The sequence below is a fragment of the Neomonachus schauinslandi genome, chromosome 1, assembly GCF_002201575.2.
Source record: "Neomonachus schauinslandi chromosome 1, ASM220157v2, whole genome shotgun sequence".
Classification (NCBI taxonomy): domain Eukaryota; kingdom Metazoa; phylum Chordata; class Mammalia; order Carnivora; family Phocidae; genus Neomonachus; species Neomonachus schauinslandi.
In genome coordinates this window covers 71,115,874-71,128,782 of record NC_058403.1, presented here as the reverse complement: position 1 = coordinate 71,128,782, position 12,909 = coordinate 71,115,874, and the positions used below count along the sequence as shown (strand labels likewise).

At 34.6% G+C, this 12,909-nt stretch overlaps 1 protein-coding gene across 2 annotated transcripts in view; it reads right to left on the bottom strand.

The window, feature by feature from the left end:
• The window catches only part of ACAP2 (ArfGAP with coiled-coil, ankyrin repeat and PH domains 2), a 129,257-nt gene that overhangs the window by 16,136 nt on the left and 100,212 nt on the right, over positions 1-12,909 (bottom strand). The window contains exons 13-19 of one of the 2 annotated variants that reach the window (XM_044919883.1): positions 12,682-12,787; positions 5,021-5,229; positions 4,625-4,694; positions 3,182-3,273; positions 1,220-1,404; positions 706-810; positions 229-321 (exon numbers count right to left, since the gene is read on the bottom strand). In XM_044919883.1, the coding sequence (XP_044775818.1) occupies positions 229-321; positions 706-810; positions 1,220-1,404; positions 3,182-3,273; positions 4,625-4,694; positions 5,021-5,229; positions 12,682-12,787 (860 nt within the window). The remainder of the gene's footprint in view (positions 1-228; positions 322-705; positions 811-1,219; positions 1,405-3,181; positions 3,274-4,624; positions 4,695-5,020; positions 5,230-12,681; positions 12,788-12,909) is intronic. The other variant, XM_021692323.2, reaches the window with a different exon arrangement.

Genomic DNA, 12,909 nt, shown 5'->3' with positions numbered 1-12,909 from the left:
AGTATCCTTAGTGACTGACAGGCACTTCTAGCACGCATCATGAGGCTTAGAAGAATGTACAGCTAGAAGAGAACTTCTAAATATGAAAAGAAATAGCTGCTTTCTCATTTAACACCTCCTAAAAGGCTAACCACTTTCTTCAGAAATTATTTAATCAAGACTAAGCACAAAGCACATGCATTTTTCAGCAAACAATACCAATTAACATTGAATTTCACCAAAACTCACCAGGCTCATATAAACTATTGGCAGACACTGTGGAGGGTAAAGATTCTCTTCCATCATCAGAGCTCTGCTGGATTCCACTATCATTACTTTTGACTGTTTTAAAGAAAAATCAGCTAGTGATTAAAGTTCATGCCATTCAGAAAACAATCTACCACAAACAACAAGGTTTTAAAATGAGCTCTGATATGTCAACATGAACTTGGCCACTACCACAATACATTTAATAAACTTTAATCCTTTCAAACATTTAGCTTAGCAAAATATGAATCAATCACAAAGCCTGAAAATAAACTTATCTTCAGAGTCGCAACGCATCTCATTACCCCATAATATGTCAGGCGTGGTGAAGAGCTTAATTTATTGTATGACTGCAAGTAATGTGTAATTCTGAGACAATGGGTAACATCTAGAGAAATGGCCACACCGCACAATGACCACTGGCACAGACTTGGAATGCTCCACAAGAGTAGTACTTACTACTACGTAGTTTTGAAGAAGTATCAAAGTAGGAGAAGAGTGAATCTAGCTCATCAGGACAGAACAGAGACTCCCGCCTGGCCTCGTCGCTATTTACAGCAACCACTGGGGACATGCAAGTTAGCAAAGCACAAAGCAGGCCATAAGAAGGGAAAAGGGCAGGAAAAAAACGTTACTGGGAAAAATTTAGGAGGAAAAAAATAGGAAGGATATTAGGTGGTTAATCAGATATTTAGGGCTTGTTGCCACGATGGATTTGTAATTCCCATCTCCCCTTGCACCTTAAGCAGTTTTATTCCTTAGAATATACGCATTACCTAGAAACGTGAATTACCAAGACGCTATTGCATTTTAACTGTTTTAAGGCCATAGAAATCCAATTTTTCCTTAGAATATGTAGAAGGAAACAGGTTTTTAGCATTTAAATAATCTACAATGGCTACTAATTCAGAGATTAAGAAAGTGACTTCAGTTTAAGAAAATATTTCTATATACAACAAGTAAGCTATAATACCTGAACTTTGGGGAGGCACTCTGACTTGGTCACTGGGCCCAAGTTTAGAAATGCTCAGCCTCTTTTCTTCACAACTTTTGGAGATCATCCTTTTTTCCTGCTCAGAAGGTGATGATGATACAGAATACTTATCCACAAATTTCCTCTCCACATATTTTGCTTTGATATATGCCTCCTTCTCCTGCCTGGTATATACATAAAAACGTCATGATGTTCTGCTTGATCTCTTAGTATGGCTAACACTGAGAAGAAGCCATTACACACCAAATATTTCCTAAAAAGTCACTAAACGTATTACTAGTTAAAACTAAATTTGTGATATTATGCAACATATTTCCCTTCCAAATATTTAATAAACTATGACCTCATGTTCAAATAAAATGCAAGCAATAAACTAACTGAAAAATCACAAGTATTAACATGGCACTCTCTTCTTCTCTTAATTTCTGGGCTCATTCATTTCTATACATATTGCCTTGTGCTTTTTTTTTTTTCCCCCTTGTGCTTTTTACAAAATGGAAAACATTACCAAGAAAACTATAAAAATTTATAGAAATTAACTTTAATTTCATTTTACTCCAACAGATAACATCAATAGATGAACTATCACTATTGTCAGTCATAATTTTTCCTAAGACGACTACTTTAAAACAACATAGCACTCCTAATTAAAGAAGAAAAAATGTCACATTTTAAACTTTTCTGACACAATCATAAAATGCCAAGTCTGTTCTATACTTTTTCTTACTTACATCCTTTTAAAATAGTTAAATCTTTGGCTAAAATACAAAGATATTTCAAGGTCTGAAATAACTTGGCCATGCTTTAGCAAATAATCTCACTTAAGTGATACTAGTTCAGACAGCAGTAACTTTAAAATAATATTGATTATACATAGGGGCACCTGGGTAGCTCAGTCAAACATCTGACTTTGGCTCAGGTCATGATCCTGGGGTATGGTGTCAGGCTTACTGTTCAGCAGGGAGCCTGCTTCTCCCTCTCCCTCTGCCCCACCCCTTGCTTGTGCTTGCTCTCTCTCTCTAATAAATAAAATCTTTAAAAAACAAAATATTGATTATACATAAAGATTTAGTTGAACATAAAATCCCAACACAGGATTATGGCAAATAAAATTTTAATGCTAAAAATAATCATAAAGACTAAAAGCAACATCAACAATAAACACTAATTATGTACCTTGAGGGCACTCCTAGCCACTTCATTCAATGAGCCTCTATATATAAAATTGGAAGTATAATTTCAAACACAGCAATTAAGTACTCTCCCCTATCAGAAGCTATCCTTTCACCTTTAATTCTTTAATATCATAATGCCATGTATAAAGTACATGATTAACATATATATATATATATATATATTTTTTTTTTTTTTTTTTTTTGAGAAAGAGAGAGAGCACAAGCATGGGGGGAGAGGGAGCAGAGTGAGAGGAAGAGAATCTTGAGCAGGCTCCATGCCCAGTGCGGAGCCAGAAGCAGGGCTCGATCCCCAACCCCCGAGACCATGACCTGAGCTGAAATCAAGAGCTGGAAACTCAACCGACTGAGCCACCCAGGGACCCCTCAACAGATATTTATTGAAGTCAAACAATGTAAAACTATTCATTCACTGTTGATAATAGAAACTTGATCCTTAGAGACATTAATGAACAGATTATCTCTTTATAAAGGCCTGCCAATAACAGAATTGGTCTACTTTAACTGCTAAGAGCTTTTACATTCTATGTAGAGACTTTTAAGATTCTCATCTGGAGCCTAGAGTTGATTATCTAATCAATAAAAAATAATTATCTAATACCTACCCAAGAAAGGGATAGACATATTTTAATAGTATCTTCTAAACAGTCTGTCTCAATATTACATATCAATTATAGTGAAATAAAATCTTAGCTATATTCCTGCTTATGAAAAAAAAAGTAATACATGGAGACAACTGAAATAGTACCTTTGTCCTGGTTGTGGTTTCTTTATTCCCATTTTTTCCACTTTAGCTTCATAAACTCGATTTATAACATCATTTCCCAACTCACACATAAGCTGTTTTGGCAGGAAAATAGAAAAATAAGCTACAGATTCCTAAAAATACTATAAAAGTCCTTAAAGCACACACAATTAACTCATTCCTTTTGCATATTCTGCCAATGCTCATCCCACAAAGACATTTAAAGTTAAAACAAATTAAGAAAAGGACTAAGAGCAATATCATCATTTTGCCTAAAAGACTACCACTCTTACAAGAAAGGGTTTCTCCTAACTCACCTCTCAACTATGGCTAGCACAATGCTGCATACTATTCATAATGCTTGGTAAATTAAATGAAAAAAGACCAAACTGGTTAAGTTTTAAAATAGAAGTAAACTATTTTCTCCTTATATTTTATATATGAGTTTCAAAATATTTTAACACTTGTGGTTATATTTTTTAATGTACCAGACAACTGTGTTTTAACCAAATTTTAAAAATTGAATCTATTAAATTCAGAGCTACAAAATGGATGCCGAAAAATGAGGTTTCTACCTCTCATCCTCCACTTTCTTCTCCTTTGAATTCATAACAATTAATAGGATCTATCTAAATAGGGCTCTACCTTAGGAACCAATTTATCACTTTCATCCAGATGTTTACACAATAATTCCACAAAGCAAATGTTTTACTTTACATAAGTGAGTGGATTACTAGTTTATCTATGGATTGAAATAAAAATACAAGCACATTAACACAATTTCACACAGAAATAAATGCAGAGTAAACTACAATCTTTAAATGAATATATACATTTTTTTACAATATGGTAAACTAAATGGTGGGAATTAAAAGGAATATATTATTTACCAATATGAGTTTTATAAATCTTACCAGAACCTGAATAGTGATCTAAAATGATTTATGACATTTTCATAGATAGGAATCCTTGCACAACTTACACAAGGCTGAAAGGATGTCTTAGTTTGATGACTACTACCTTGAGAAATGTAAATCTGCAAATGGTCCTATGCTAAAATGGCCCAATGATAACAACATGCTATACCAATCCATTTTGGAGCACACTAATATGTCTGTTATACTTTTAACAAAAATTTATATAATTACAAAAGACTAAAATTAAAGCACAGAATTGAAGGTTTTTTTGAGAAAACATAAAAATGTAGGAAAGCTGTTTTCCTTACAAGGGGAAGTGACTTGCAACTAAAAGTGCTACATAAACTTAGCAATTTAAAAAACCCAATTATGAAAATATCAGATTTGCCAAAATAGTCTCAGATGTGTTCCAGTAAAATTCAGTTTATTGTTAGCATTGAGAAACTCACACATTTTTTAAATCAAGATTCTAAAATCCTGATCTTTTATGTGAAAATCTGAAATATTTTTAAGCAAGTATGTGTTTTACCTTTAAAAGTTCAGGCTCCCAGGTGTCTAAAGTTAAAGATCGTACTTTTGAAAAATGAACTCCAAGACTCCTAGAGGGAAAAAAAGACTATATTAATATAGAAAGCTATCAAGTCTCTATTTGCATATTATGCAAATTATTTCTCTTTTAATGGGACATAGTTGCTAATACAGCCCTCAACATGTATGTAAATAAGTAGAGCTCTTCTGGCTAATAATAAATAGTAAAACAAAGTCCTCTAAAGCACTCCACAAACCAGAATTTTATTCAGTCTACAGAAGTTATAAAGATACAAATGGCAGCCACATTAAGGCAAGTGGAAAAGGCCCTGTAACCAATGGGACACGATAATTTAGAGAATCAGAGAAGTGTCTCAGCCGGTGCAGGCCTACCCACCGGTGAATCCCAGAACACTCAATACACAGGGTGATGCCCAGGTTGATGCTGGCCCACCGTGGATCCGCCAGACCACAGTCACAGCAGCTAGCATTGCCAGGAATACACTGGACTCGCTGCAGCGCGCTTTCTCCTTTCAATAATTTATCTTTTGACTCATTTCCAGAATCCAGGCTTCCTGTGGATGGAGATGATTTCTTATCCAGCTTCTAAAAGAATTAAGAATTATTTGTTTAAAAAAAAAAAAAATTGCAATACTATGCTACACATTACCTGCTCCAAACCAAAGCTTCCAATCAATAAATTGAAGGCTTATTACGGGCCTAAGCCAGGTACTGTTCTAGGCATTACAGATTCAAGGATAAAAAGATATAGGTTCCTCCATCAATTGGCATTTAGTCTTGTCAGAAGAAACATAAACATTGGAAATGATATATTATTTATGTAAATAAATATTTACATTTAATTTATATGTGTATATATATATAAAATAAATGACACACTGAACACATGTACAAGATATGGGATGAAGAGAAAGGGAAACACTTATTTAACATGCAAGATCAGAGACAGATGGAATAAACATGAGACTATTAAGACTCAAGAATAAAATTAATATTATTATTCTATACCAAGTTTTTCCGAAGTATCCAATGAACTGCAAGCAAGTTGTTTTGATTACTGCAGTGAATAACTGGAAATGGTATGGCTTTTTACTAAAGAATAAATCAATTATATAATTATAATTATATTCCCAGCAAGGGAAGTGAAAGACTGAGGAGGGAGAAGAAAGCACTAGTGTGAGGTGCTAGAGCCTGACGAGGGGCAATAGGCAGCAAAGAAGGTTGTTGGTTACATACAGGGGGACTGATCATATAAGTAAACATGTTAAAAATAAAAGGGAGCCATTTATTTATATGGAAAGGAGAGAATTAGAACAAACCCTGCTGTGTGTGCTTACAACTGGAGATATAAGAGGCACACTAATGGTTTTCAATATAAACAGATATATAAAGAAATACAGCTGTAAACATATCTATGTGTATATACATACATATATTCCTTTATCGTGGTTTCTAAAAGCCATTCACCAGCAAAAGGAACTAGGGCTCTTTAGAGAAACTGATGATTTTAGCACTGATACAGAGAAAGTACAAGATGAACCTGGAACACCTCATCATGCTAGAAAGTAAGGAGGAACTCAGATTGATGGGAACATGTCAAAAGGATACAGAAGCCGGGGTTCCACTGGCCAAATTTGGATCAATTTTTTTAAAGAATTTATTTATTTATTTGAGAGAGAGAGAGAGAGAGAACACACGAGCATGGTGGGGAGAGGCAGAGGGAGAGGGAGAAGCAGACTCCCCGCTAGGCAAGGAGCCCAATGCGGGATTCAATCCCAGGACTCTGGGATCATGACCTGAGCCAGAGGCAGACGCTTAACTGACTGAGCCACCCAGATGCCTGAACTTGGGTCAACTTGAACAGCAAAACAAATAATGATAGTAATGGATTATAACACATTGAAAAAAATAGTGACCTATACTGACATAATTAAATAACATTTAAAGCCTGACGAGGAACAGAATATTCACATAGTCTCAAAGTACCTCCCCTACAAAATACTTATTATCTACAAAGGGAATATTATAGTACAGAAGTCTAGCAAACCACCTTAATCAAGTGATCACAGTGAACATCACCAATAATGGGACAAATCAAAGTTATGTACCACCTGAATACGCACTGAGAAGAACACAGCATCATTCATATAACCTACCTGCCAAAGATGCATAACCTTGAGAGTAAACATCAAACTTACACTGAAGGACATTTTACAAAATAACTCGTTTGTTTTCTTCAAAACTATCAAGGTCAAGAAGGTCAAAGAAAGACTGAGGGACTATTCCTGAGGGAAGGAAACTGAAGAGCCGTGACATCTAATGTTACCTGTGCTTCTGGACTGGATCTTTCTGCTATAAAGAACATACTGGGACAGTTGTTAAACTTAAAGATGTTTGGGAACTAAACTGTAGCCATATATCAATGCTCATTTCCTGATTATGATGGCAGTACCGTGGTTTTATAAGAGAAATGTCCTAGGATGTAGGAACTACTAAAACAATGGGAGATAGAGCATCATGTTAGAAACCTACTCTGAAATAGTTGGTGGGGGGGGGGGGTTATTTGTACAATACTTGGAACTTGTCTATAAGTTCGAAATGATTTCAAAAATTTTTAAAAATCTGTTTTACTAGAACATGTTCAATAATGTGAATTACCTCATAAACAATTATCAGATAGGAAAAAGATGTCAATACAATACAGAAATCTTGTTGGTTCATTCCCAGTTTATAGAAACTAATGTTTTTGCACCAAATCAGAAAAGCTGAAAGCAAAGTATACTACACAGCAGAACCTGGGTCCAGGAACAAAGGAATCCCCTCCATTCTTTTTGGCTCATTTTGGCCATGTGTTTGTACTCAAAAGTGTGTATTGCATTCATTCTCTCTGATCTTTATATGTTTTGCCTTTGTCATCATAACTGAGTAACCTCAACCCTTCTGTACCCTTCCATTATGCTATCTTTGTCAATTTTTAAAGTTAATTCCTATCATACTGTAGTATCCATTTATTATAAATTTAACTATTCTAGTATTTTTACTGAAATTCTAAAGTTCCTGCAAGTATTCTAGTTACAAACTTACACAGATTTTTAGGGCAGCCCTATCCCTATTTTTCCTATAATCTCTATTATTTCTAGTGTATGGTTTTTCATAACTGGTATTTCAGCAATGCCACCAGCTTCTTCATCAAGATGATCTGGATACACACCTAATTTTGTTCCCTCACAAAACTTTGCTAAAAACCAGAAAAAAATTATTAAAAGGCATTATCCTGAGCTTTTATTGGACAAAGCTGTGATAATCTAACATTAAAAAAAAAAACAAAAAACGGTGTTGAATATCTTTTCATGTGTCTGTTGGCCATCTGTATGTCTTCTTCAGAAAAATGTCTATTCAGATCCTCTGCCCATTTTTAATCAGATTATTTGTGGGGGGGGGTTGGTGTTGAGTTGTGTAAGTTCTTTATATTTTTTCGACCTTAACCCCTTATTGGATATATCATTTACAAATAGCTTCTCCCATTCAGCAGGCTGCGTTTCTATTTTATTGATGGTTTCCTTCACTGTGCAAAAGCTTTTTATTTTAATGTAGTCCCAGTAGTTTCTGCTTTTCTTTTCCTTGCCTTAGGAGGTGAGATATATCTGGAAAAATGTTGCTACGGCCAATGTCAAAGCTATTGTTGCTTATGTTCTCTTTTAGGAGTTTTATGATTTCAGGTCTTACATTTAGGTCTTTAATCCATTTTAAGTTTATTTATGTGTATGGTGCTAGAAAGTGGTCCAGAAAAAAATTCTTTCTGCATGTAGCTGTCCAGTTTTCCCAATGCCATTTACTGAAAAGACTGCTTTTTCCCCATTGCATATTCTTGCCTCCTTTGTCATAGATTAACTGACCATATAAGTGTAGGTTTATCTCTGGGCTCTGTATTCTGTCCCATTGATGTGTCTATTTTTGTGCCAGTACCATACAGCTTTGTAGTATATCTTGAAATCTGGAACTGTGATACCTCCAGCTGTGTTCTTCTTTCACAAGATTGCTTTGGCTATTTAGGATCTTTTATGGTTCCATACAAATTTTAGCATTATTTGTTCTAGTTCCATGAAAAATGTTGTTGGCATTTGGCCAGGGATTGTACTAAATCTGAGATTGCTTTGGGTATTATGAACATTTTAACAATATTAATTATTCCAATCCACAAGCATGCAATATCTTTCCATTTGTTTGTGTTCTCTTCAATTTCTTTCATTTTATAGTATTTTATAGCTTTCAGAGTACAGGTCTTTTACCTTCTTGGTTAAGTTTATTCCTGGGTATTTTGTTCTTTTTGGTACAATTGTAAATGGAATTGTTTTCTTAATTTCTCTTTCTGCTACTTCATTATTAGTATATAGAAATGCAACCAATTTCTGGGTATTAGCTCTGTATCCTCCAACTTTACTGAATTCATCTGTTACTTCTAATAGTTTTCTGGTGACATCTTTAGGGCTTTCTATGTATAGTATCACATCATCTGCAAAGAGTGACAGTTTAAATTCTTCCTTACCAATATGGATGCCTCATCAGGGAAATGCAAATCAAAACCACAATGAGGTATCACCTTACACCTGTCGGAATGGCTAAGATAAAAAAGACAAGAAATAACAGGTGTTGGTGAGGATGTAGAGGAAAAAGAACACTTGTGCATGGTTGCTGGGAATGTAAATTAGTGCAGCTACTGTGAAAAATAATATGGAGGTTCCTTAAAAAATTAAAAATAGAAATACCATATGATTTAATAATTCCACTACTGGGTATTTACCCCAAAGAAAACAAAAATGTTAATTCAAAAAGATATATGCAGCCCTATGTTTACTGTAGCATTATTTACAACAGCCAAGATATGGAAGCAACCCAAGGCTTCATCAACAGATGAATGGATAAAGAAGATATGTGTACACATACACACACACACACGAATATCATGCAGCCACAAAAAGGGATGAGATCTCGCCATTTGTGACAACATGGATGGACCCAAAGGGTATTATGCTAAGTGAAATAAGTCAGACAAAGAAAGACAAATACCATATGATTTCACATATATGTGGAATCTAAAAAACAAAATAAATGAATAAAAAAACAAACAAAAAGCAGAAACAGACCTATAAATAGAGAACAAACTGATGGTTGCCAGAGAGAAGGGGGGTGTGGGGAATAGGCAAAATGGGAAAGGGAGTGGTAGATAAAGGCTTCCAGTTATAGAATGAATAAGTCCCAGGGAGAAAAGGCACAGCACAGGTAATACAGTCAGTGGTATTGTAGTGACATTGTATGGTGAATATGGTGAGCACAGGATAATGGATAGAGTTGTTGAATCACTGTGTTCTATACTGAAACTAATATAACATTGTGTGTCAACTATACTCAAATAATTTTGTAAAAAGGAGTAATTACTGTAATTAATTGGGACCTAGTGAACCTACAAAAATCCATGAGTTTATAACAATACCTGAAAAATTAGGTATCTGTCCCCCTTAAGGTAGCTAATAAGCTAACCAAATGTGGCAATTAAAAGCAAAAAATCAAGCATTTTATTACAGTAAATAGCTCCAGCTGATAAACAAAAGCTATATTTGACATAAGAATTCAAGTTAATCAATATGGATGGAATGACAGAATTAGAAAATTATCATTTTGCAATTCCTAATGAAATCACAAATTCATCTGTAAACCATTAGACGAAAGGTTGGAGGGGGAGTAGACCTTATAGGATCAAAGTAACACAAAATAGACTTATTATACAAAGTAACAAAGTAGACTGGGGAAAAGGGAGGAAATGTAACTTTACAGTGGAGGACTCGAGTCATATTGTCATCTTTCTAAACCAATGTGTCCACTCCAGCTTCACACAGAAGCTTGACAGCATTAGCAATGGATGACTGGATAACCAAGTATTCTGTGTCTCTTATTGCAATGTGAAGTATACATATCACCTATGATGTAACTGTATCAGCTGAAATTCTATAGAACAATTAACCTTATCTCTTCAGTAAGTTATTGTCATGAAAAAAAGGCCTTGTTCTAGAATGAAAGACTTGAGGGACATAACAACCAGATGCAATGCCCAGTCATAGATAAGATGCTACTTTGTAAATAGGTTGCAGAAGACATTTTTAGGACAACTGGGGACATCTGAATATAGACTGGGTAATAGATGATACTAAGAAATTACTATTAGGCATGAAATGAGATAATGACTGTACTCTACTTTAGAAAGCTTTTGTGTTTTTTCTTTTTTTAGTTTAAAAAAACAACATTTACCCACTAAAATAGGGAGAACAGAAAAGCAAATAACAGCAACAACATTTTGAAAGCTGGAAGACGGTTGGATGAATAGTAACTGAGCAGACCAAGGCCAAATCTTACAATGGAAGTAAGTAAAAATCTGAGTTCATGAATTTATATTACATGATACTCAAAGGGCTCAAGGATTTATACCAGTTAATCATGGAAGTGGGAATCAAAGTGGGAGAAATGATTGTGTAAGGAGCAGGTAGATCCCAAGGTGCCTTCCCCAACTCCATGCCATTTTGGGACTGCTCCCACACATAAACACAAATAACGAGAATTTTATTTTATTCTCTGAGGAAGTAAAACAGAGTGTCTCTGGATGGGATTTACCTGAAAGGTGGAAGGCAGAATATTAAATGAACATATACACATTGAATACTGAGATCCCTAGCAACTAGTTCCCAGCAGCCCCTTACCCCTCTGCAGGAGATTGATGGGACTTCTCTGGGAAATCATACCAGCTGAAAAGATTCCAAAGATCCTAACTCTCTGGTTGTTCCTCAACAAATGGCCCAGACTTCAGAGAGGTTCATAGTCAACAAAGTCCTAACTATGTTTGTAGAGTGTCCAAAGAGATATTTAGTCCTTAACTTGTAATCAGAACAGATTACCTGATAGCCAAGAGAAACCTCTGACACAATAGTTCTCAACATTGCCTGTATATGGAAATCACCTAGGAAGCTTTTCAAAATATTGATGTCTGGATCCCAACTTCATTTAATTACTTTGGGGTGGGATCTACGTATTGGGATTTTTTTTTAATCCCTGTGTTATCATCACAGGCAGCCAAGTTTAAAAACCATAGCTCTAACACTGTATCCATAAAGAAAGAACAGGTTTACATGTATAAACATTCAGCAAACAAAAAGAAACTCCTGGAATTTAATATGTGCTAACAGAACTAAAGTATTCAATAGAAGGTTTGGGAGATTAACTGAGAAAATCTCCCAAGAAAGTAAAGCAAAAACACAAAAAATCAGAAAATCAGAAAATCAGTCCAGAAATTCCAGAAAAAGAAAACAGGAAAATTGGAGAGGAGCAATACAAAAAAAGATCAGTAATAAGACAGACTCCCAACAGCAATGCTGGAAACTAAACAATGCTGTTAAAATTCTTAAGAATAGTTACTTCCAACCTAAAAACTCCACACCCAACCAAACTATCAAACAAAGGTGAGGATAAAATATTTTCAAACATGCAGACTCACAAATGCCTCATTTTGAAGAAGTTACTAGAGGAATTGTTAAGTTCCATTTCTCAAAACTTACTAATGGCCTTGCTCAGAAGTCTGTAAAATCACTGGGAAGCTGAAGCCAGACTATGACTCAACACTCCACATTCAGCTTAACTTATCCAGGGAGACTTCAACCCAGAGACAATTTGAGCTTTCCTTTTTTGATTTTTACTAATTACTAGTCTTTTATTTTTTACTAATTTTTATTAATAAGAATAATAAAATATTTTGGGAAAAATATTTACGTTAGCGTACCTTATGTCAATCTAGGACATATACTCAAATACTGAATTAAACATATACTAAAATGATAAAGTAAAAAGAAATACAGAAATTGAATCTAGATTTTCATAGTAAAACCTCTTTCAATTATAAAATTCATCATCCATAAAAAATGTTATATAATGTTACAACTAAAATTAAAAACTTTTGGCAACGTATCATTTCATATTACAATATTGTTTACTAACCTCTGATTCATCACCCTTCTCTCTATAAGCAGTAGCAATACTGGTCTGAACAGCCTTAATCCATGCCTGGCGCAGCTTTTCAGAATCTGCCTGAAGCATACAACTTCTAAAAGAAAACAACATTGTTTTCTCAGACACTAAGTTAACACCCCCCAAATAATAATAAGATTTCTTTGCTATTTAATAATTTTCTAACAAAAATAATTTCTTTTTAAAGGTTTTATTTCA